Source organism: Vidua chalybeata, chromosome 22 (genome assembly GCF_026979565.1).
Source record: "Vidua chalybeata isolate OUT-0048 chromosome 22, bVidCha1 merged haplotype, whole genome shotgun sequence".
NCBI classification, from domain to species: Eukaryota; Metazoa; Chordata; class Aves; order Passeriformes; family Viduidae; genus Vidua; species Vidua chalybeata.
Window position 1 is genome coordinate 6,300,100 of NC_071551.1, and position 24,176 is coordinate 6,324,275.

The 24,176-nt window shown below is 48.7% G+C and overlaps 1 protein-coding gene across 2 annotated transcripts; it reads left to right on the forward strand.

Moving 5' to 3' along the window:
• Positions 1-2,629: 2,629 nt before the first annotated feature.
• On the forward strand, positions 2,630-23,918 carry MXRA8 (matrix remodeling associated 8). 2 transcript variants are annotated; one of them, XM_053962629.1, is made up of 10 exons: positions 2,630-2,849; positions 8,935-8,955; positions 10,538-10,846; positions 12,171-12,272; positions 14,491-14,952; positions 19,878-20,036; positions 20,858-20,888; positions 21,401-21,477; positions 22,638-22,715; positions 23,541-23,918. In XM_053962629.1, the coding sequence occupies exons 1-10, from the start codon at positions 2,801-2,803 to the stop codon at positions 23,564-23,566; spliced, it is 1,314 nt and encodes a 437-aa protein (XP_053818604.1). In that variant the 5' UTR covers positions 2,630-2,800; the 3' UTR covers positions 23,567-23,918. The 2 variants fall into 2 exon arrangements, with proteins under 2 accessions (XP_053818604.1, XP_053818605.1); XM_053962630.1 differs by having other exon boundaries at positions 14,494-14,952.
• The last annotated feature ends 258 nt before the right edge of the window (positions 23,919-24,176 follow it).

Here is a 24,176-nt window from a genome sequence, read left to right on the forward strand (position 1 = left end):
GCCATCAGACATTTTTTCTCGATCTGATACTTGCTCAGTTTTTCTGGCTGCTGGCCTTCAGTTTGGATTTATTGCGAAGTCTCTCAGTGCAGCCTGAAAACAAAAATGGAAAAAATGGAAGAGATGGGGAGGAGGAAACTTCCTGACATCCAACACTTCCCACGAGCCAATTACCCTCGCGACCCTGCACTTTCAGCAGGGCTTTGTCCACCTGAGTCGCTGCTTTAGATCTGAATTAGGTGTGAAACACCGATTTTCTTTTGCCACAGTGAAAAAGAGGCGACTCTGGGAACAGGGGAGCCTTTCTTCTGCTGCTGACCTGATCTGCTGGCAGGTGCAGAGCCTGCAAAACCCCTCCTGCTGCTGCTGGAAAGTCCCTTTTCCTCGCCTGGATGAAATTGCTTTCTCTGGTCAGGATTTGTGGTCAGCTGGAGATGAGCAGTGGGCAGCCAAGGGATGCTTGGTATTGGGAGAATCAACCCCAATTCCCCTGGGAGTGGGGAAGGAGAAAGGCTGGGGAGCACTGCTCAGCTCAGAATGGAGAAGCTGGTTAAAAATTCAGCTCCTAGACCAGGAAAAATGTTGACACAGCTGCTCCTCCAGGATGTCTTTGGAGTAGCAAAGCCCCAGGAAGCAGGGCTGGCTGCAGACTGTGCAGGATTAGAGAGGGGACAGACAGATATATATATAAATATATAAAAAATAATTATAACAACCCCCTAAATGTGTCCCTTTCAGCCCCTCTGTGAACCCCACAGAAGCTGCTGCTCTTCCCCTGGGTGATTTTAGGAGACTTCAGCCTTGTTCAGCCTGGACTTGGCTCCTTGCAGTCAGGAAATATCCAGTCCATGACAGCAGCAACCACAGCAATCTGCTCCCTCCCAAAAACCCTGCAAGGCAAGGGGCAGGCAGTAACCTCTGCAGTGCCACAGCTGGGAGGCAGAAAAGTGGGAAAAAAAACTGGGAAAAAAGTGGGAAAAAGGTCCTGCCCGTGGTTGGGAGGGACCAGGGGAAGGAGAAAATGCTGGATTTGCTGTCTGTTAGGTGGGAGCAGCTTTTTGCCTCCCAGCCAGGCATTTTCCAGGCTGCTCTGAACACAGCCTGGGTTGGCTCCCTGATGGAGAAAGGCTCGAGATTCCATGGGATTCCATGGGATTCCATGGGATTCCATGAGATTCCATGGGATTTCATGGGATTCCATGAGATTCCATGGGATTCCATGGGATTCCTGGCCCAGCAGCTGCTCTGGACCAGTGCTGTGGTTGTTGTGACACCTGGCACAGGTCAGGGACAGGGGAACAGGAGTTTTTGCTGCCTGCAGGTGGTTTGGGACTGGAATAATGGGAATTCCTGAGGCTGGCAAAGAGAAGCTGATGGGATTGGGGTTGCAGCTGGGCTGGATTTGTTCATATCCAGGTGATGAGGGTGGGAACGTGGAGGGAGGGGCTGTTCCTATCCCATCACCCCCAAATCTCCTCACTTCAGAAAAATGTCAGAGTTGGAGTTTCCAGGGAAATTTTTGTTCTTATCTGAAGATTATTTTAGTTTTTTTCCCTAACCAGTTCTCTGGATCTGTCTTGGACAGTGTGGAGTTAACAGCAAGCTTTTTTTTTTTTTTTTCATGGTCATATTATCTAATAATAATAATAGCTTCAGTTTCTTGGAATTTGTTTGGAAGTGTCTGGTTCTGTCTGATGTTGGAGACAGGATCCTGGATTGGGTGAAGTTCTGATCTGGATGCTCCCAAAGTTTCCCTTGTTGCAGTGTGTAATTATTTAAATGTTTATTTAGGAGGTTGTTTTAATTATAATTATAACACTCTCCTCTTTCCTGAAACTCTTCCCCCTCTGGGATAGAGGGAATCTATTTTCTGGTAGAGAGACAGAGAAATGTCAGAAGGAAAAATTCAAGTGTGGCAATTAAGTTTATCCTCATGATCCCATGGGAAGGCTCCTGACTTCTGTTTTTAAGTTCTCTTGTGGAGTCCCACAGACATTTAAGGACAGTGAGTTTTAATTCCCTTTCTTCACTTGATGATTAACTTAATTGAATTGTAAAATCCAGTAAATCCAATCCACTAAATGGTGTTAACCATAACCTGACAACAGCATGTGAGAAAACAGAAAAATTGACCATATTTTAATTTTCCTCTAATATGTAATTTTACTTTTAATATCCTAGCAGCAGCTACTCTATTTCCTATTTTATACTCTATTTCCTGACTTTATACTCATTGTAATTTTCCTGTAAATACACGGCCCTTGCTTACAAATCACAGGACAGGGTAAATATTGTTTTCTAGGTTGTCTTTGGAGACTGGAGCTGGAAGTAAAACCATATGAGGAGATCAGAACCCCATTGAAGGCAGCAGAATAAATCCAGTCTGGGGGAGTGTCAGACAAAGGCAGGAACAGCTGGATCAAGTAAAGCCCGAGGAAAATTGGTTCCATCCCTAGGGGGAGGGAGAAAGATTTGTTTTGTCAGCCCAGAGCTGTGTGGGACCAACTTCAGCCGATGAAAGTTTGATGTCAGAGTGAGGGAGGGCTCAGAAGGTGCCAGAGGGAGGGGAAGGAGGAGAGGGCTCCGCAGAAAGTGAGGGAAGGGAAGGGAAGGGAAGGAGGTGGGGGGCTGGAGGTGGAGTAATCCTGCAGAATCTGAGCTGCTGTCCTCAGCTCTGGGGATGTAAATTGATGAGGTCATAGTGTTTTCCAGTTACAGAAAGGAAAGTTAAAGAAAGAAAGAAAAAAAAAGCCTTCAGCTTGTTTTTCAAGAGAGGCGAAAACTCCGAGAAGCTGAAGAAATGGAGCAACTTGTAAAACTCCTCCTGTGGCAGATTTTGCTTCAGCAAAGTAAGCTCTGAGCTGCTGGTGTGGTGTTACTTGTTTTTATTTTGGCTGCACGACGGGGCTGGGGGTTGGCTACAAGATTTTGAAGCGTTATCTTTGTAAGACTTTGTTCAGATTCCTAAATTTGCTCTGTTTTCATCTGGGGAGGAGAGGGAGTCGTAGGTTTCCTCTCTGCTTTGTGGGGAGAGAATGGAAAAATGTTTGAGGTTGTAGGAATTCTGTTCAGCATGTTCTGTGCAATTTTTTTTTTACCTATCAGCAAATTCAAACCCAATAAGCTTGGCTGTGAGTACAGCAAAGCTTTCAGAGTCAGATGTACAGGATTTATTTTTTTATGTTTGAAGAAGCAGAAACAGCTGAGGGGCTCTGTGCGTGAGGGTTCAGATGGAGGGGAAAAAAGGATGTGTGGTTTTTGGGTTTCTTTTCCTCTTGTCAGCATAAAGACAGACACAGGATTCACTTTTGGGTAGCAAGGTGCAAGAAAGGAGTCAGAAGTGAGGAGCAGAAACTTTTTAGGGGCTGGTGACCCCCTGCTCTTCCCAACCCAGTTAAAAGACTGTGGCTGACACCTGAGCCCCTCAGTTGCTCAGCACTGAGGTGGAATAAGGTGAGGAGCTCTCCCTTTGGTCCCTAATTAATCCACTTTCCATGTCACCACGGCATTTCTGCAATGCCCCGAGGCGAGGTTTAGGAATTGGCAAACGATGGGATCGGTCATAGGGACAGAAGGGTTAAAGTGGCTCAGAAATGTGGGGTGTGGGGTGGGTTAAAGAGGAGGAGGAGGAGGAGAGCCCACAGTTGTGTGCTCCAGAAGCACCAACCAGTCCAGCGACTCCCAGTGAGGTTTGGCAGAGCACCCAGGGCAGGAATAGCAGGTTGGGCTGCTGCAGAGCCAAAGGTCCCACCTGAGCAGGGGTGATCTCTGACAGAGCTTCAGGTGCATTTTGGATTTACCCGGATGCGCTCCTGCCAGCCCTGATGTTTGAGCTCACCCAAACCAGGCTACAACTCAATAACGAGGATGAGAAGGGAGGGAATCTGTGCTCTGAGGAAATCTGTGACCCCTCCTGCAGAGGAACCACTCCCTCAAGTGTTAATGTCTCAGGGAGGAACAGCTCCGTGTTTGGAGTGGCTCTACAAAACCATTCCGTGGGCCTGCAGCCAAGGGGAAGCTCACAAGGCAGGGGAGGCTTTCTAAATTCAGCTAAAATCCCAGAAAAGCTGGGGCAGATCTCTGAGGGATCCTGTCTGTGCCCCAGGTGGGGATTGGTTCCTTGTAGAGACAAAAAGTTTTTCCTTTCTGCAGAGGCAGCACATTCCTGCTCCCTGCATGTTCCTACCTGCAGGCAGTGCAGGAATTGTTGGGGCTGGATGGGTGTTTAAGGGCTCTGACATCTTTTGGGAAGTGGGAGAGTCTGCTGCTGGGAAAGTTGTCCCAGGAAGCCTTTAAAAATAAACAAACACAGAGATTTAGAGAAAATCCCAGTTCGAAGCCTGGCTTGACCATCAGTGGGCTTTGAAGGGAAATTCTGTTTTAGTGAAAAGCTGAGTCTTGCAGGCTGGCCAGGAGGTGAATGGGAGAAGTTTAGGAGGAGCTGTTTTGCTCATCTCTCTCTTCCAGATGAGCCCAGATGTTTCTCCTGGGTGGGTTTAGAAAACCTGGGCTCATTTATGTCACTGTCACCTCGATGCTGCTGCACCAAAAGCCATCAGGGCCTCTCAGCCCCCTAAAGGAGCCAGGATGGAGCCACTGCCACTCCCCGGAGGGTTTGGGGACAGCGTGGTGGCACAGGCTGCTGCTTTTCCCATAATTGTGTAATGACCCTACAGAGCCCATTAAGCCCCCTATAAACAGAGGGATTTATGGGAGAAATGAGGAATCTGGCACACACAGATCTGGGGAAGAACATGTCCCTTTCTGTTCTGGTTGTTTTTCACCCCCCAGTATGAAACAGGAGCTCAGAGGTTTCAGCAGCGCCAAGCTGAGCAGCAGCTCCTGTGTTCCCAGGAGGGAGTTCAGCCCAGGATTGTTCAGGCAGGACTCAGGGGACAATTTTCTGTCCTTGTCTTGCTCCAAGGACAGAGCCTGGAGAGCTCTGAGCATGTCACACATCTTTCACAGCCCCGGCCTTTTGCTTCTAGTTTGCCCACAGTTTTTTTGTTTTTGTTTTTTTTTTTTTTTTTTTTTTTTTTTTTTTTTTTTTGTTTGTTTTTTTTTTTTTGTGGCTTAATTCTTCACATGAAAAATGGATGGGATTCAAGAAGTAAGAACTGGCTCTGCCTTTTACAAGGGATTAAGAAATCATTTTCCAGGCTGCTTTCCTCTTCTTCTACAGTGGGACCACAGAGTATCTCTGGGATCCTGCTGACTCAGCACAGAACGTGTCAGGGACAGCACAGAATTGTCTTTTGTTGGTGTTTCTTTTTTTTTTTTTTTTTTTTTTTTGTGGTTACATCACCCAGAGAAGACAAAGTGATTCTCCATCCCATGGAACTTGAAATTTTAAAATGAAAGCCACAGTTGAGTCCTGTGTTGACAGCTCTGGGTTTAGAAGCTCCAGCTCCTGGAGGCCTGTGAGGACAGAGGTCAGAGCTGTCACCAGGTGCATGAAGACTCTTTGGTTTCACACTTGACTCACCAAAATTCCAGCTGGTCCCAGTGCAGCAGTTCATGGACTGACACCTTTACTGGGCTGTCCTTTATCTCTGCTCAGAAATCCCTGCTTCCAGCTGCTCCCAGTGCTGCCTCCATGGGCTGTCACCATTACTGGGTTTGTCCTTTATCTCTTTCCAGCTGGTCCCAGTGCTGCCTCCATGGGCTGTCACCTTTACTGGGCTGTCCTTTATCTCTTCCAGCTGCTCCCAGTGCTGCCTCCATGGGCTGTCACCTTTACTGGGTTTGTCCTTTATCTCTTCCAGCACAGCCCAGTGCTGCCTCCATGGGCTGTCACCTTTACTGGGTTTGTCCTTTATCTCTTCCAGCTGCTCCCAGTGCTGCCTCCATGGGCTGTCACCTTTACTGGGCTGTCCTTTATCTCTTCCAGCTGCTCCCAGTGCTGCCTCCATGGGCTGTCACCTTTACTGGGTTTGTCCTTTATCTCTTCCAGCTGCTCCCAGTGCTGCCTCCATGGGCTGTCACCTTTACTGGGTTTGTCCTTTATCTCTTCCAGCTGCTCCCAGTGCTGCCTCCATGGGCTGTCACCTTTACTGGGTTTGTCCTTTATCTCTGCTCAGGATCTGCTGTGCCATAAAATCCCTTTTAAAAGCAGGGTTTGGTTGCTCTGCTTGTCTCACACAGCAGGGTCCCACAGCAGAGGGAACCCCAGATACTGAGAATTTTAAGACTTTCTGTGCTGAAAGGCACAAACCCTCAAGGGAACACTGCATTTGACCTAAAACCATAGAGAAAACTTCCAAAATTGAAGAACAGAAGTGAAATTATAGGTCTGTCGTTTATTAGAAATGTGTGACATCACATAATAGAAAACATAGAGATTAAATTTTAGAATATAGTAATACATATATAAAACAAGATAAAAGTTTTAGAACAGTAGCTAATCCTTCTTCACCTTCTTCTTCATAAATTTAGAGAATAGATAATTTAATAAATAATTTAATAGATAATTTAGATAATTTTATAATTAGACAGAAAAGTCCACATTACAATTAATTAGATATCGAATTAAAAGAGAAAATCATTTAGGTGCCATTTCTTAATTAAATAGTTTTTCCTTAAAAACCTTATAAAAATAGAAACAGAACTATTTTGTAGCTTATTGGTGAAATACTACAAAGCTCACAACTTGTAAAACTATAATATAGACACTGAAAAGAGAAAAGGGCTCATTCCTCCTTCCACTGCTGCTCTCTGCTCAGGTTATTGAAGGTCAGTTGTTCAAAATCCCATTTTCTCCAGGCGTGCAGGAGATCAGAGACATCCCAGATTCCTCAGATTTCTGAGTGATCTCATTTACAGCTCTGTCAAGTAAGTCTGAGCCTTACCCAGGAGCTGATGGATGTGTGCAGATTTCCAGCATGGCTGGGGAATCAGAACAATCAGTTCTTCCTTCTTTGCCTGCTGGAGTTCCTGTGCATTTTTGTGAAGAGTTATCCCTTTTTTTTTTTTCCCCTTCTAGAATTTTGCTGCTTGGCTGCAATGTCACTTTTTAAAAAATTATTTTATATTTGCACCGTTTTGTCAAACTGTGGATGATATCCTAGGGCAGGTTCGGAGCCAGAGTTTCTGCCCAGACTCAGTGTGTGCACACACAAAGTGAGAAACCCTTTCTCTCTAAACCTCTCTGGGCTGAGCTCCAATATTTAAGCTCACCTCATCTAGGCTGGCTTTTGGGGTGCTCAGTGGCAGCCCAGCTTTGTGTGGCAACAGCCAGCAAGTCACAAATGCAGTCTGTAAAATGCAAAATATAAAATCCACAGGCTCTTCCCCTGGTCCCAACAGCAGCAGCATCTCCTGGTCACTGAGGGGCAACACCTTGGAATGACTTTTTGAGGAAGCCACAGCATTCCTGCCCTGCTCCTGGCTGAAATTTTAGGAGTGGAGGGGAAAAGAACCCACAAGACATCAACTTTTCTTGTCTAAAAGCTGTTCCATCCCAGCCAGGCCCCTTTTTCACAGAGGGTTGTGTTTGGAAGTGCTGCCCAGGCTCCAGCAGCTCGGGAAGGGAAGGGAAGGGAAGTCAAGTCAAGTCAAGTCCTTGCCCTGGCAGGTGGAAGGTGCAGGGCTCCAAAAAGGTGCAGAGGCAGGTGCTGGTGTGAGCTCAGAGCTTTGCATGGCTGAGCTTTTGTCACTCGCTGGATTTCCAGTGCTGCATTCCTAATTCTGCTTGGTAAATTCGACGCTGCTCCGTGTTTTTCCCATTAGCTCGCCAGAGGAAAGGAGAGCAGTAAATGCCTTCACTCCTCTGCCTGAGCCAGCAGAGGATGTTTCTGTCCCACCAAATCAATTTGTTGTCCGTGCAGGGACTTGGAAGCAGCCTCAGACACCATTCCCCAGCTCCCAAATCGCTGTTCATGTCACGACACTGGCCCCAGGGCAAACCACACCCGTTCAGCCACAAGGACATTGCCTGGACACCGTGACACCTCAGCTGGTGGCCTGTCACAAGTGACACCGGTTTTTCCTGGCTGATTTGGTGCTGTGGAAGGGATTTTTTAAATCACTCTTTTGTTTTTCTAAGCCAAATCTAAGTCCTGGCCTGCAGGGACAAGGGCTGCAGCTGATACATTTTGCAGCCTATCAGGAGAGACAATCAAATGATGGAATTCTGATGTCTCTTTCTTATATACAGAGAGCACAGACCTTGTCTAAGATTTGGGTTTTCTCTTTGTGATGCTGAGATTTTAAATGTAAGGAAAAAAAACCTCCTATTTGAAGTGCCTTTGAGCTGGCAGTTCAACAGAGTGTGCTGCTCATTTTTTGTTCTCTGCTGTCCCTGCCCAGTGCTTTGTGACAGAAAAAGGGGAGGAAACCAAGTTAATTCTCAGCACTTGGGGGTGTGCTAAAATACCCCCAGTCTGGAGCTGATTTTGAAATTCATAAATTCCAGGGCTAAAAAAAAAAAAAAAAAAAAAAATACAGTCTTTGTCTGGAGGACTTTGTGCCTCTGACATTAGCAGGACAAAACCTCCAATGATTTTGATGGAACCCACTTGGGTTTGGCTGGGTGGAGAGATGAATGGTGGTGTTGTTTGGGAATCTGTGTTGGGAATCAAAAGCCTGATGCCAGGAGACCTTCTAGACCCCTCCCACACAAGGAGCAGGAGGGACTGGACCAGAGAAATGCAGAATCAAAGGAATTGGTTCATCCCTGGCAAAGTTCTTCCTGTGTGGATCTGAGTCATGTGAGTTGGAGAGAGCTGATGCATCCAGAGCATCACAGAATTAACTGTGCAGACCAAGTGTGTGGCTGGAGTGGGAAAAGGATATAAACATCCAGATATAAACATCAGCATTAACAGGGAAGGGGGAATAGATGGAGCAATAACAGAGGTGGCTGCTGACTTGGAGTGTGTTTGTAGCTTTTTTATCCTTTTGCTGTCAGTAACACTTTGTTTTCTGCTTTGACAGGTTCTGTGGGCTCATATTCAGGTGAGTGGCGTCTCTGTAAATCTGCCAGGTTTTGTGATCATGAGGAGGAGTGAGAGGGACCCTGATTCCATGGCATGCACAGGGGCTTTCATCCCTAACTTCCCTGGATTGTGCATCCCATGCACTGGTGTCTCTAAACCTGGATTAAACTGGGGGTCAGGATTAGGAAGGGTGGGTAGGACAGCTCGAGCGTACAATCCTGATAACAGACATGAATGAAATCTGTGTGTTAAAGTTTTATTTATTAGGGAAAGGTTCTTCCCCCTCTGCCGGAGTCTTCCCCGGATTTGGGTGACTCCGGATGGTGGTAAAGTCTCTCCTCCAACCCGTGCCTTCAAAGAAAGACTCAGTAGTCTTCAGTCGTCCGGTCTCAAGGCAGTTTATTGCATGTTATCTCAAGGCACACAGACTCCCTGACATTGTCCCTGACTCTGTCTGTCCCCGTCTCTGGCTGTCTCCCGTCTCCCCTCCCCGAGGGGCTGGTGCCATCTTTTATATCACACATTACGTATTAGGTGTTTACAGTTTTTCCCCAATGTCTACTACCTATATTGAACAGTGACTTTCTACTCTAACCCAATCTGTGAGTGCCAACATCACCAAGAACATGGAGAATAGGAAGAAGAAAGAGGGAGGACAGGGCACGCCCAAATCCCTCCATCTTAGAACTTCTGACCCCCATGTACAAAACTCAGACCCCCCTGTACAAGGCCTAAAACCCCCCTGTACAGCACTCAAAAATTCTACCTTTCACTTTGTGACTACTTCTACTATAATATCTAAACTTTTGTGATTTCTTGTTCTTCCTGCAAGGTTGGTAAATTGTTCCATGGGTCAAGCTCAAGACCACAGGGGTCCCTGGCCACCTGCCAGGGTCCCAGAGGCTTCTGCCCTGGGCCCAGAACATCCAAGAGTGTCTGAGGGACACCTTGGGTTCCGACACCCCTCAGGGAGGCACTGACAAGGCTCCCCAGGGAATGGCCCCAGCCCCAAGAGCTCCAGGAGCATTTGGATACTGCACAGGGTGGGGTTGTTGGGGTGTGTGTGCAGGGCTAAGGTTGGATCAGTGATTCCTGGGTCCTTTCCAGCTCAGGATTTTCCATGACATTGGCCCATGCAGGTCTTGTAACCAGAATCAAAAGCCTGCAGAGATTCCAGCACAACTCCCACTCCAGCCCCTCCTTCACACACCATGAACTCCATAACCCTACAACTCTTTTTTTGGTGTTTGCTCCTGGTTTTCCAGTCCCAGCTGATGCCTCCAACCCCCCCAGCGTGGTGGTGTCTGTGCTGAACAGGCTGCCCTGGAATGGTCCCAGCCCTGAGAGCTCCAGGATACCACTCTCAGGGATGCACAGGGTGGGGTTGTTGGGGTGTGTGTGCAGGGCTAAGGTTGGATCAGTGATTCCTGGGTCCTTTCCAGCTCAGGATTCTCCATGACATTGCCCCATGCAGGTCTTGAAACCAGAATCAAAACCCTGCAGAGATTCCAGCACAACTCCCACTCCAGCCCCTCCTTCACACACCATGAACTCCATAACCCTACAACTCTTTTCTCTGCTGTTTGCTCCTGGTTTTCCAGTCCCAGCTGATGCCTCCAACCCCACCAGCGTGGTGGTGTCTGTGCTGAACATCAGTGCTGTCCTGGGCTCCCAGGCCGTGCTGCCCTGCAAGAGCCACCGCATGGTGTGGACCCAGGACCGCCTCAACGACCGGCAGCGCGTGGTGCACTGGGACCTGCTCAGCTCCTACTACGGGGACAGCAGGATGGAGAGGCTCTGTGACATGTACTCAGCTGGGGACCAACGTGTCTACAGCTCCTACAACCAGGGCAGGATCCTCATGCCCGAGAATGCCTTTGCAGATGGGAATTTCTCGCTGGTGATCAAAGGTGTCGAGGTTTTTTTTTTTTTTTTTTTTTTTTTCCTTCCTGAGGGTCGATGGGGTTTGGGGGTTTTGGTGGAAATGGGTGGTTCACAGCATGTTTTTGGTAAATGGATTTATGGTTTAGTTGAGGTGTTAGGGTGTGGGTTGGACTGGAGGATCTCTAAGATCTCTTCCAACCCAGTCATTCTGTGAATAGCAGGTTAAGAAAGTCTTATTCTCAGGAGGAATTTTAAGGTTTGGAAGGGGCTGCTCAGGGAGGTGGGGGAGTCCCCATCCCTGGTCTGGGAGCAATTTTAGGTGTGCCTGGCTGTCCTAGACACTTGGAATTCAGGATTCCAGGGTCTGGGAGCAATCTCAGTGGCACTCAGTGCTCACCATGGTTACTTGTGCACCTCCAGGTCTATCCCAGAAAACCTGCACAGCTCAGCACGTTCAGCAGACCAAAACCCTCTCAGCATTCCCTCTTACCAAATACCTGCATATCTGGTCTGTTGCATTAATTAATTTCTGCTCCTTGGGCACGTAGGGAAGTGGAGCTTTCAGCTGGAGATTCAAGGCAGGAAGAAGTTGAGGAATTGCCCCTAAACCCATTCACTGCTCCTGGGCAGCCCTCTGGTTTTGCTTCAAAGTGAAGCTTCCAGCTGCCCCAGGGGAGGTTCAGGCTGGATAAAGGAGGATTTTTTTTTTTTCCCTGGAAAGGGTTTTTAAACATGGGAATTGCTGCTTAGGGAGGTGGTGGAGTCCCCACCCCATGAGGTGTCCAAGGAAGGACTGGACATGGCACTCAGAGCTCTGGGCTGGGTGACAAGGTGAGGATTGAGATTGGACTCAATCTTGGAGCTCTTTTCCAACCTCAGTGATTCTGTGAGGTTCTCTGAAGCGCTGGGTGTTTTATTTGCCTTTGAAGCCGACCTGCTTTGAAAGAGAATTTGTAACAACCTGAAAGCCACGTGGGCTTTTTGTGGCCCTTTGGTTGTGATTCAGTTCCTGGACTATAAACACTCCATGGTCATTGTTCCCATGCTTGCTCTCAGCTAAACCTAAACCAGCTTCCTCTTTCCACCTGTTAACAGAAATACACAAATTTCTACTCACAAGAAATACGCAAATTTCTGCTCACAAGAGCAAATCAACTGAACAAATTGTTTCATTAGCTGACCAAATCATTGCAAGAGGTGATTTGTCTCTGCTTAACCCACCCTGGTGATAAGGACGGCTTAGATCAAAGTTGTTTACATCCAGACGAGGATTTGGGAAACTGCAAATGACACAAATAATCATTGCCTCGGCATAAAACACTGCATTCCTCTCTCTTCCCTGCTCTACAGGTGTCGCAGAGAGTGATGCAGGCACATACTCCTGCAATCTTCACCATCACTACTGCCACTTGTATGAAACTGTGAAAATCCAGCTGGTCATCGCCAAGAGAGGTGGGTGTGGTGACACCTCCCGGCTCTGCAGGAGGCTTGGGAAGCAGCAGGAAAACCGGCTGCTCTCTGTGCTGTTTGCTGCCTGCCTGCCTGGGTTTCAGAGGGTTTATTTTAAAACCTCTCATCTTCCTTGGCCAAGCAGTGCCTGGAGCCTGCTCAGCTCCGTGTTTGCTCTTGGTCGTTACCAAAACTGTCCCTGCTGCAGCAGCAGCACGGCCGTGGTGACAGTCCCTCCCTGGTGACAGTCCCCTCCTGGTGACAGTCTCCTCCTGGTGACAGTCTCCTCCTGGTGACAGTCCCTCCCTGGTGACAGTCCCCTCCTGGTGACAATCTCCTCCTGGTGACAATCTCCTCCTGGTGACAATCCCCTCCTGGTGACAGTCCCTCCCTGGTGACAGTCCCCCCCTGGTGACAATCCCCTCCTGGTGACAATCCCCCCCTGGTGACAATCTCCTCCTGGTGACAGTCTCCTCCTGGTGACAGTCCCCTCCTGGTGACAATCTCCTCCTGGTGACAGTCCCCTCCTGGTGACAGTCCCCTCCTGGTGACAATCTCCTCCTGGTGACAATCCCCTCCTGGTGACAATCTCCTCCTGGTGACAGTCCCTCCCTGGTGACAATCTCCTCCTGGTGACAGTCCCCTCCTGGTGACAATCTCCTCCTGGTGACAATCCCCTCCTGGTGACAATCTCCTCCTGGTGACAATCTCCTCCTGGTGACAGTCCCCTCCTGGTGACAATCTCCTCCTGGTGACAATCTTCCCCTGGTGACAATCCACACCCTCAGCTCAGCCACAAGGACCTGCCCGTGCTCTGGCTGCTGAGCTTGCCCTGGGCAGCCTGTACTTAAAAACCCACCACACCTTAAGCCCAGCTCTAAAACCAGGCTGGGAGCCCCACCCATGCACGCAGGCACCCATTAAAAATCCATTTAAGCCTCTGGATAACGCCAGTGGAGCTGCTGGGGTGGAAGTGCATCTCCTCTGCTGCTCTCACAGTGCAAGAAGAACACCCTGAGAGCCCCAGTCTGCTCCTCTGTGCTCTGGCTTCTTCTGTTATTCCTTTTCAAGAGCCAAACACGGAGCAGTGCTGCTTCAGCCCCTCCAGTAATTAGGGCCTTTGTGGGTAGGAAAGCATTTCCTGTTCAGAGGATTGGGATGAAGATCCTCGTTCCATTCTTAGCTTGTGCAGGGAATTTGCTTCCTGCTCTCTGAAGCAGGAGATTAACTCTTGAGTTAGAAGGAGGAGAAAGTGGCCTTGCTTCATGAAATGGCCAAGGATGTTAGAGGATAGAGTTTTTTTTTTACTAACTGCTGAAACAAGTGTGAAAAAGGCAGGGTTGTTCATGTTCATGCGTGTTCAAGCTGTGCCATGTGGCACTTTTAAGCTTTTGGGAGGGGGTGTGTGACAGGATTCCAATCTCGTGGAGTTTTAGGATTCCAAGAGAGCAATCTCAGGTATCTCTGGGTGTCCTTGACACCTGGAATTCAGGATTCCAAGGTATGGGAGCAATCTCAGGTGTCTCTGGCTGTCCTTGACACTTGGCGTTGAGTGGGAATTTCGCATCGATCGCAGCGTGTGACAGCGAATTGGCCTAAAATTTTGCTGATTTTGGCCAAGGAAAGGAAACCTGGGTGATGCCTCAGGTTCAGCTTTTCCATTTTTCACATTCTCTGCTGATGCCTCAGGTTCAGCTTTTCTATTTTTCACATTCTGTGCTGCTTTAGTGTGTGGCTCTGAGCTTCACATGAGGGGATGCTGAGCTCTGTGCACAGAGCAGGGAGACAAAACAATTCCTGCTCCAGCTGGGCACCAAGGACAAATGATCCAAAGCTCAGGCCCAGGAGCACAAACAGCGTGGGCTGGAGAGAGAAAAACAAGCAGGATGGGAGTGCCTGGGCTAAAGCTGGAATGGGACAATCAACTGCAAGGTGCAAATGGAGCAGAGCTGATCATTTTGTGACCAATCATCCATTTCTTGGGACCATTTGGGTTCATTGGGTGCAGCCCTGGCTGGGCTCTGGTGCTGCCCAAGGTGGATCCATGAGGAGATCCTTTAATAAATCCCTGCTTTATTCTTCAGCTCTGCCCAGCCTCTGTCCTAGCTCAGCCTTCACAAGGCATCACGGCAAGGAAACTTTACGTCAATTATCTGGGGAAAACAGGATGGGTGGGACAAAACCGGCGGAGAAAACCCATCCCAAGGTTGTGTTCCCCCAGCAGGCGAGGAGGCCAGCGAGTACTGGGACGGCGAGAAGCCGGTGCTGGTGGCCCCGGAGGGCAGCACGGTGACGCTGCCGTGCGTCAACCGCCAGCACATCTGGACGGAGCGGCACAGCGAGGAGGAGCAGCAGGTGGTGCACTGGGACCGGCAGCCCCCGGGGGTGCCCCAGGACCGCGCTGACCGCCTGGTGGACCTGTACGCGTCCGGCGAGCGCCGCTCCTACGGGCCCCTGTTCCTGCGGCAGAAGATGAACGTCACCCGCGGCGCCTTCGCCCTCGGCGACTTCTCGCTGCGCATCTCCCACCTGGAGAGCGCCGACGAGGGCACCTACTCGTGCCACCTGCACCACCACTACTGCGGCCTGCACGAGCGCCGCATCTACCACGTGGCCGTGACGGAGCCGGAGAGGGAGAGGAAGGTGGTGAACCTCACCACGCACAGCGTGGTCCCTGCTGCAGGTGAGTGGCCCCTGCTGCAGGTGAGTGTCCCCTGCTGCAGGTGAGTGTCCTCTGCTGCAGGTGAGTGTCCTCTGCTGCAGGTCAGTGTCCCTGCTGCAGGTGAGTGTCCTCTGCTGCAGGTCAGTGTCCCTGCTGCAGGTGAGTGTCCCTGCTGCAGGTGAGTGCTCCCTGCTGCAGGTGAGCTGTCCCTGCTGCAGGTGAGCTGTCCCTGCTGCAGGTGAGTGTCCCTGCTGCAGGTGACTGCTCCCTGCTGCAGGTGAGTGTCCCCTGCTGCAGGTGAGCTGTCCCTGCTGCAGATCAGTGTCCCTGCTGCAGGTGAGTGCTCCCTGCTGCAGGTGAGCTGTCCCTGCTGCAGGTGAGCTGTCCCTGCTGCAGGTGAGTGTCCCTGCTGCAGGTGAGCTGTCCCTGCTGCAGGTGAGTGTCCCTGCTGCAGGTGAGTGGTCCTGGCTGCAGGTGAGTGTCCCTGCTGCAGGTGAGCTGTCCCTGCTGCAGGTGAGTGCTCCCTGCTGCAGGTGAGTGGTCCTGGCTGCAGGTGAGTGTCCCTGCCGCAGGTGAGTGTCCTCTGCCGCAGGTGAGTGTCCCCTGCTGCAGGTGAGCTGTCCCTGCTGCAGGTGAGTGTCCTCTGCTGCAGGTGAGTGTCCTCTGCTGCAGGTGAGTGTCCCTGCTGCAGGTGAGTGTCCTCTGCTGCAGGTGAGTGTCCTCTGCTGCAGGTGAGCTGTCCCTGCTGCAGGTGAGTGTCCCCTGCTGCAGGTCAGTGTCCCTGCTGCAGGTGAGTGCTCCCTGGTGCAGGTGAGTGCTCCCTGCTGCAGGTGAGCACTCCCTGCTGCAGGTGAGTGGCCCTGCTGTCCTTGTAGAGGTGGACACCGTTGCAGTCGTTGCGTTAATTTAAAGGAATGGGAGCACGATCAGGCTAAGGATGATTTGTTGCTCAGGTTTGTGGCAGCAGCTCTCTGGTCACACAGAACAGCACACAACTGTGAGAAGAGCAGAGAAAAGAAAGAGAAACAACTCTTACCTTAGCTTGCTGCACCTGTTGTGTGAACATGTGGAATGTGTTGTGGAGAGTTTTTACCAGAGAGTGGTTTCTTAATTAGCCAGTGGTGATGGTGTTTGAACTAAAGGACCAATCAATTCCACCTGTAGCAAACGAGGGTATAAAAAAGAGCAGTGGGTTTCTCAATGAAGATTGATCAGCCTGCTGTAATACACAGAGTTTATGCCAACTATTACCTGGCTGGGGACCCATTGCTGTGACACAGGTAAACATCAGTCTCAGAGGCCGTGAGATTTTCAAGAGCAAGCATTCAGCCATGGCTCAAATTGCAGACTTCATTCAGGTTCCTCATGACGTGGCAATATGGAGCTTTCTAACCCAATGTTGCCACAGGATTTATTTTGCTTTTCTGACCTATCACCTTGACTTACTGCCCCAGGGCAGTTCTGCACTGCTGACGGGTCCTGAGGCAAACAAGCTGGGTTTGGTTTGTATTTTTGTACAGCTCCCTCTCCCTTTTTATGGGCTCTCTTTCCTCTGTGCCTTTATGGAGGTGTGGGCAGGGGGTTGATGCAGCCCTGCCTTTGCTGTCACAACTCTTCCCACCAGAGTTTCTCTCCCCTTTGCATGGATGTTTAGGCTGTGCAAGGTGCCAGACCATGCAGAATCAACCACCAGGAATTTTCCTCCACCCTTCAGCTTTTCTTTTTTTTTTCTTTTTTTTTTTTTTCTGTGTGTGTGTGTGCCATAAACCAATTTTCATATTTTCCACTGCACTGAACTATCATCTGTTAGCCTGTCCAAACTCAAAACTGTCACACTTCGTTCAGGCAGAAAAAGAAAACAAAAATCCCAAGTTTAATTTTTTTTTTAAAGTCTTTTTGGTATAGTTATTTATTAACACTTTAAAATATTCATTGTGGTTTAATATTTATTGGCTCTTTAATACAGAATTTTGATTTGCTTCATACATTTTTAAATAGGTTTATTCTCCTGTAGAAATTGGCTTTCTCAAGTCATAGAGACCTAAACTTTTTCCCTGGGGCTAAGGTTGGTGTCCAGAAAATCCAGGCAGTGCTGAGGAGAGGTGGCTGGAGACCAGGACATCCAAATATCAGAGTTCCTGCACACAGCCCTTGAGCCTTATCCACAGATGGAAATCAGATCTTGTTTCCAGAGTAGCTCACCCAGAAATTTATTCAGGATGCTGTCCTGAGGAGTTCCCTACCTGCTCAGAAAGGAGGTGCAGTCTCTGAGTGGTTTAACCTGGCTGTGCTGGAGGAATTTCCCTTCCTGGCAAAAGCCACTTCCTCTGCCCAAACCAGCAGCTTTGGGACTTTGTGCCCTGCAGGCAGTGACCCCTCACCACTCACAAAAATGTGCTGAGTCCATGGGAATGTGTGAGCAGTGGAGCTTTCCAGGGGTTCCCTTTTCCAGCCCTGCCTGGGTGCAGCAGGGGAGGCTGAGGCATTGCCCCATTCCAGGAAAAGCTGCCTGGAATTCTTCTGGGGAGCACAACGTCAACGGGGAGACAACAAAAGCAAACCAAGGAGCTTTTTTCAGGCAGCAGCCTCAGCTCCTGGCCTTGCTCCAAGCTCCATTCCCAGACAGGAAAGTTCATCCTGTTTGGGGCAGAGGCAGGGGCTCAGTGCTGCTCTTGGGCTCAGCAGTGTAAATGTGGTGCACGTCTACTAAAAGAGCTTTTTTTCCTCAGGGTTTGCTCTGCAGCAGGTGGCTGAAAATTCTGTTGTGCCTCATGATTACTGCTCAAATACTGGCAAACCTTTGCCAGGTTTGGGAGAGCTCTCTACTTTTCCCAGCAGAATAATTTGGTCTTGACACTTTGGGAAGATCATGTTAAGGCACTTCTTAAACTTAAGCTTTCACTTCTCACCATCAAGATTTATTTTTCAGTGGTTAAAATGTCCTGGAAGTGAATTTGGGGCAGAGAGCAGGGGCTCAGTGCTGCTCTTGGGCTCAGCAGTGTAAATGTGGTGCACGTCTACTAAAAGAGCTTTTTTCCTCAGGGTTTGCTCTGCAGCAGGTGGCTGAAAATTCTGTTGTGCCTCATGATTACTGCTCAAATACTGGCAAACCTTTGCCAGGTTTGGGAGAGCTCTCCACTTTTTTCAGCAGAATAATTTGGTCCTCAATTGACACTTTGGGAAGATCATGTTAAGGCACTTCTTAAACTTAAGCTTTCCCCTCTCACCATCAGGATTTATTTTATTTTAATCATATCCTGGTTAAAATATCCTGGGAGTGAATTTGGGGCAGGTGGATGTGAGATGTGCTGGGAGATCAGATCCTGGTTACAGAACAAACCTTCATCACCCCAGCTTAAATTCTGGTGTAGGGTGAGGAGGAGCCTGTGTGACCCCATGATCCTGCTCTGGGCACTGACAGTGGGACTGAGCTGTCCCTGCGTGCCTCAGTTTCCCCAGTTATCAAATGGGACATACCCCATTGCCCAGAGTTATTAAATCTCTGTTTCCACTGTTTGTTGTTGCAGTGACCTCCTTGGTGTTGCCCAAAGTTTAAACCCAGCTCTTACCCCAGTTCTGTGGGAAAGCAAAAAGCCAGGAATAGAATTCCTCTGCTGTGGCACCATCTCATTGTGGCAGCAGGGAGCCAGGGATGGGACAAAGCAGAGCTGCCACATGTGCTGTTTGCAGCTTTGCAAGTGGCTTTCTCGCTTGGAATTGAGATTTTTTAGCTTGGCAGGGTGGAAATCCCATGGTTTTTCCAGCTCTGTATCCAGGGAGCACAAGGCATCTGGAAATCCCAGTAAAAAGCAGAGTGCTGCTGGAGTGGAGCACTGGGCCACCAGAACAGAGCACGTTGCTCAAGCTTTTTGATTTTCTAGGAGTGCTGTTGGCATTAGCAAACCATCATCTTTGGTTTCAGAGTGTTTATTTCAATCCACTCTTGCCTGATTCGATTCGATTTGAATTTTTGCTGGGTTGGTGTTTTTAAGCACTGGAAACAAACTGCCCCAAAATAAAACCCTGGAAGCAGTCGCTGTGCCAGCACTGCCAGAAGTGTCAGGACACAGCTGCTGAAGGCTGCTGTGGCTTTTGAGGCATTTCCCCCACTTTTCCCCTTATTCCCTCTGGGTAATTAGCAGGGGGCACTCCCAAGGGAATGGAGGTGAGGGCTCCCCCCTGTTCTTGCCTGGTGCTCTGTGAAAATTCCCTGTAGGGGTGAAGGTGGCATTTCAGCTCTGTTTTGAAGGAAAAAACCCTCTCCCAGCAGAGTCCTGTGGGATTCCATCCATGCCTGGGCTGGCTTTGTCCATTCCTCTGACTGTTGCAAGCAGAGAAGTCACTTCCTCTTTACATGTGTAAAACATTGACCTATTTATTTGAAATCCACCAAAAAAAAAAAAAAAAAAATTTCCATGTAAAAGTTTGGAGCTCCCCTTCCTTCTGCTGTGGAACAAAAATCCTGCTGCACCCTCAAAAGGAACGGAATCTTGGCTTCCCTCTGTTTTTGGAGGGGGGGGTTTATTTATTTTATTGATCTTATTTCATTTCAAAGGAAGCTCATTTTTTGGCTCTGAAAACTCTTCCCACTCCATAAATTATAACCCTTGGCAAGGAGGGGCTGCTGTCTGGAGCCAGAGCAGAGTGGAGTTTGTGTTGAAAGGGACCCAGAGGAGGGTTGTGGGACCCTCTGGAAGGTTTGGGGCTGGCTTTGCTCTGGAATTCCCCCCTGCAAGAACATTCTGACGGCCAGGGATCACTGATCCCAGGGAAGGGATCCTGTTAAACCCTGGGAATTCTGACCTGGTGAAGAGCACAGCATCTCCCACCTGCCAGAGGTGCGGGGTGGTGTAAATCAGGATTAAATTCTTGCAGTTCAGAATTTCTCCCTGAGCGTTCCCGCCTGTGATCCCATTTCCAGTGACGCCCTGTTCTCCTTCCCTCAGATCCAAACGTGGTCAGGGGCCACAATGTCATCAATGTCATCATCCCTGAGAGCAGGATGCACTTCTTCCAGCAGCTGGGCTACATCCTGGCCACTCTGCTGCTCTTCCTCGTCCTCCTCATCATCGTGGTGCTCGTCACCCGCAGGCGCCGGCAGAGAGGTGAGCGCAGGGGAAACCTGACCTGTTCTGCAAATAATTCCTGCAAGGAGCAGTGCTGCAGGCAGGGATCCCCTCCTGGAGAGCCAGGAACCTGCCCAGTGGGGAGGATTTGCAGGGCTGGTGTGGTGTTAAAACATCCAGACCTTGATTTTGTGGAATTGTTGGGGTTGGAAAAGACTCCCAGGGTCACCAAGTGCAGGCTTTGGCTGAACCCCACTCATGATTTGCTGAGCAGAAGGGAGAAGATCCCTTCAGAATTGGCATTTATCCCTTGGGAACTCAAGTGTCCAGGTCCTTGCCCAGTGGGGAGGATTTACCTTGATTTTATGGAATTGTTGGGGTTGCAAAAGACCTCCAGGGTCACCAAGTGCAGGCTTTGGCTGAACCCCACTCCAGATTTGCTGAGTAGAAGGGAGAAGATCCCTTCAGAATTGGCATTTATCCCTTGGGAACTCAAGTGTCCAGGTCCTTGCCCAGTGGGGAGGATTTGCAGGGCTGGTGTGGTGTTAAAACATCCAGACCTTGATTTTATGGAATTGTTGGGGTTGGAAAAGACTCCCAGGGTCACCAAGTGCAGGCTTTGGCTGAACCCCACTCATGATTTGCTGAGTAGAAGGGAGAAGAAAAGCCCTTGAGAGGTGGGATTTATCAGGTGTCCAGGTCCCTGCTGTGCTGGGTGACTCTGTGGGATCCCATAAAGGGACTTTGGGATCTCTGGGTGACACCCACAGCGCTGGTTTCGGGTGCCACACAAAAAGCCAACACCAGGAACGGGTCTGGAGTGGCTCTGACTGCTCATTCTGCTTTTTCCTCCTGGTTAGGTTATGAATACAACGTGAAGAAATATGGAGAGTAAGTAAAATTAATTTTAATATAGTTAATATTATTAATTAGGTTTAGAATGCATTAAAATGAAATCATGTCGTCCTCAGCTAAGAGCCTAAACCAGCTGAAAATCTGGTTAGGAGGAGGAAGTGGAAGGAGAAAATGGTTTGTGAGGCTGATTTGGCAATTGGATTTCCTCTTGCTACTCTTTGGGAACTGATTCAGGGATGAAGTTTCTGTGAGATGTCCTTGGGAGCTGGTGGGAAAGGAATAATGCACAGATCTGCTGTGAGATGGGGCCAAGATCATGGAGCTGGGCTCCTCCAGACCTCATTTTATAGGATTAAAGTGGAAAAGAGAAGGAAATTCCAGGATTGGCTGTCCATTGTTCTAAGATCTAGACCAATAGGTGGGGAAAAAGAAATTAAAAATAAATTCTCTAAAGAAATAGAAAAGCCGATGGGGAAAAGTGTGAAAGGAGCCAGTTAGCAAAAGATGGGACAATACCATTTTTTTCCCATCCATTATTCCCTTTTCAGGAAGGATGTGAATCTTAAAGAATTTACAGTGGACACGACAGATCTGACCCCACACAAAAGTGAAGACATCAGGCTGGGTAGGTATCCCTGGCCACCAAACCTGGCCAGAACCCTTGTAAATCTGAAATTTCTAATGGCACTTGGGTATTCTGACGTGACTTAACCCATTCTTTAACCTCTGGAAGTGGGTATGGAGTTTATTTGATCAAAATTGGGTAAGGAGGAGTCCTGAGTTTGTTGAGTTCGTTGTCTCCAACTTCTCTTGAAGCCACTTTGGTTTAACTTCCTGATTTTCTCCTCCCTGGATGTCAAATCGTTCAGGGAACATTTGGGCCTTCTGTCAAGATCTGTGGTAGCAATTAGGGCAGATGAACAGAGAACGAGAGGAAGAAAATTTGCAACAGAGGCCCTGAGACAGAAAAGAGAAAATACAAATCCCCCTGGAAGTCGTGGTAAAATGAAAGCCACTGGGAGGAGGGGAAGGAAGCTCATCTCACACTGTGAAAGTGTTTTTTTTTGGGATTTATAGGATGGATTTGGGGAATTCCCAACATTCCTGAAGGTAGATGCTGCTCCTTGCTGGGGTCTGAAGGTGCAGCCTTGAGTTTATTGTGTCAGAATTGATCAGGGCTTGGTTCTTGCTGGGATTTGGAGTGAATCCATTTCACAAAACTGCTGCTCTTGTCTGCACCACCCTGAGGCTCCTCAAGCCTTGGCATCATGGCAAGTTCACCCCAGCTGCAATTTGCTTGATAAGCCAGGAAATAATTGTCCCTTTGATTTTTTTTTTTTTAATTTGCATCCCCAGTAAAGGTTCAACCTTTAAAAGAACAAGCTGACAATCCTTAGGTCCCAAGAATTGCTGTAAAGGCCCCAGCAAACAAAAAAATTGGAAGCAAAGAAAGGAATTGCAGAGGGTGGGTTGCAAAAATCCCTCTCTGTGTGTCCCAGGAGAGCAAAATTGATATAAAACTGGATAATTGCATCTGTCAGGTGAGCTTTGAGGAGACAATCCAGAGCTGGAAGGATCTGTGAGGAGCAGGGAGCTGAAGTTTGCACAACTGATGAATGCTAGGGGCTAAAATGAAGTCAGAGCAGTTTTCCTGCTGAGTAACTCCAGAAATAATTCCTAGAAATCAGAGGTGTCAGACCTAGAGCACAGCAAGGAAGGACTGATCACCTCTGTCTTGCTCATAAAACTCTTTGTTTTCTTGAATTCTGCTCCTCCCTTGCACAGATTACAAAAACAACATCCTGAAGGAGAAAGCTGAGCAAGCCAGAAGCTTCCCAGCAAAGAACATTGATTTAGACAAAGGTAATCATGAGCTTCTTCCCCTTAATTGGTGGCTGTAGGGACCTGCTGATGGGAACAGTCCATCAGTGAGTGACCAAGCCACAGCCAGAGAGGAATGAGAAACCTCGTGGCAAAAGCAAGGAATGAGAAGCCAGCTCCCTTCCCATCCTTTCATCATGGAGCCACAAGATGCAAGCAGTGATTAGGCTTTTAAAAACTCTGGCCATGGCACAAATTGGAAATTTTTTTTTTTGATTGAAAAAGAAAGCCTGCAACAGTGCCTGCTCTGCTGTGACCTCGGAGGGAGGGAGGTGGAGCCCAAAAATGTCCTGGTGTGGTGTTTGGGCAGAAAACACTGAGCAGGAGGAGAGTGTTTGGAGTGGAATTAATTTGTGGGTAATGGGCAGTTACTTCATCCAAGAAAAGCAAACAGCTCTCCCTCCCTGGGGGCTGAATCTCCTCTTGCTGAGCCAGGATTAATCCCCAGGGTTGTGCCTGTGTTTGTAGGACAGCCCTGGTGTCAAGCAGGGCTTGTGATCAGCTCTGAGATTCCATGACTCGTTCCAGGGGCGTTGGGATTGAATAAATGAGGCTGAAATGACACCAAGCAGGGGATGGAGAGCCCAGGAGCTGTCTCTGATGGAATTCTCCTGGCATTTTCTCCTGCAGGGTGGATCTGGGCAATAATTCACCCCCAGTCTGTCTCACTGGGGGGGGGGGCTTTTGATATCAGGATTGTGGGTGACTGCAAATACTCACCCTAGAAATAAATCCATATTTTTGTGCTTCTTTCAGTGGTTTGAAATCTCCCTCCAGGTGCTGACCTCCTTTTCCATTTGCTTTCAGATTTCAGGAAGGAATATTGTAAATGAAGACACTGCCAAGCTGCTGGCTGGACCAGAAGCTTCCATCCAAGATAGATAACGTGGGAGAGAGATGGCTTTTCTCAATTCCATCTCCCTCCAGTTCCCACAGAACTTTTTCCACATCCACTTTTTTGTCCCCCACACAAGGGTGCAAATGCTTCATGCAAGAGTTAAACTGTCTTGTGTGCATTTATGGGGTTGGGTTGCCTTTCCTTTCCTCTGTTCTCCCAATCCTCCCTTCCCCTTTTCTTCCTTGACAATTATTGTTGGATTTTATGCATCAATGATTTTTATGAGCTGAATCAGCAGAGGTTTTGCTTTGATGTTACTGCTTTAAATAAAACCACCTGCATCACAATTCCTGAGCCATGGTTACACCACCAGGCGTTTTTCCATGTGGTGGATCCATCAGGACAACAATGGCAAAAGCTGATCCCTGTCCTAGGCTGGTAAAATTCATTTCACACAGAACTTGGCACCTCCCAGGAGAAGCACAAAGAGCACAGCCCTCCCAAAACCTCCTTTTATCAGTGGGGAAACGTCAAAATCCTCATTTTACGGGGAAAGGGGAGCACACCAATGGCTGAGGGCTCAGCTCAGAGCTGAGCTCTGCATT

What these genes read in the sequence shown, in the direction of transcription:
- MXRA8 (XM_053962629.1), top strand. Translation starts at nt 2,801, where the DNA reads ATGGAGCAACTTGTAAAACTCCTCCTGTGGCAGATTTTGCTTCAGCAA. An exon ending in AAGTGAAGACATCAGGCTGG is followed by an intron (nt 21,478 to 22,637) that starts GTAGGTATCCCT and finishes TCCCTTGCACAG; the next exon opens with ATTACAAAAACAACATCCTG. An exon ending in GAACATTGATTTAGACAAAG is followed by an intron (nt 22,716 to 23,540) that starts GTAATCATGAGC and finishes ATTTGCTTTCAG; the next exon opens with ATTTCAGGAAGGAATATTGT.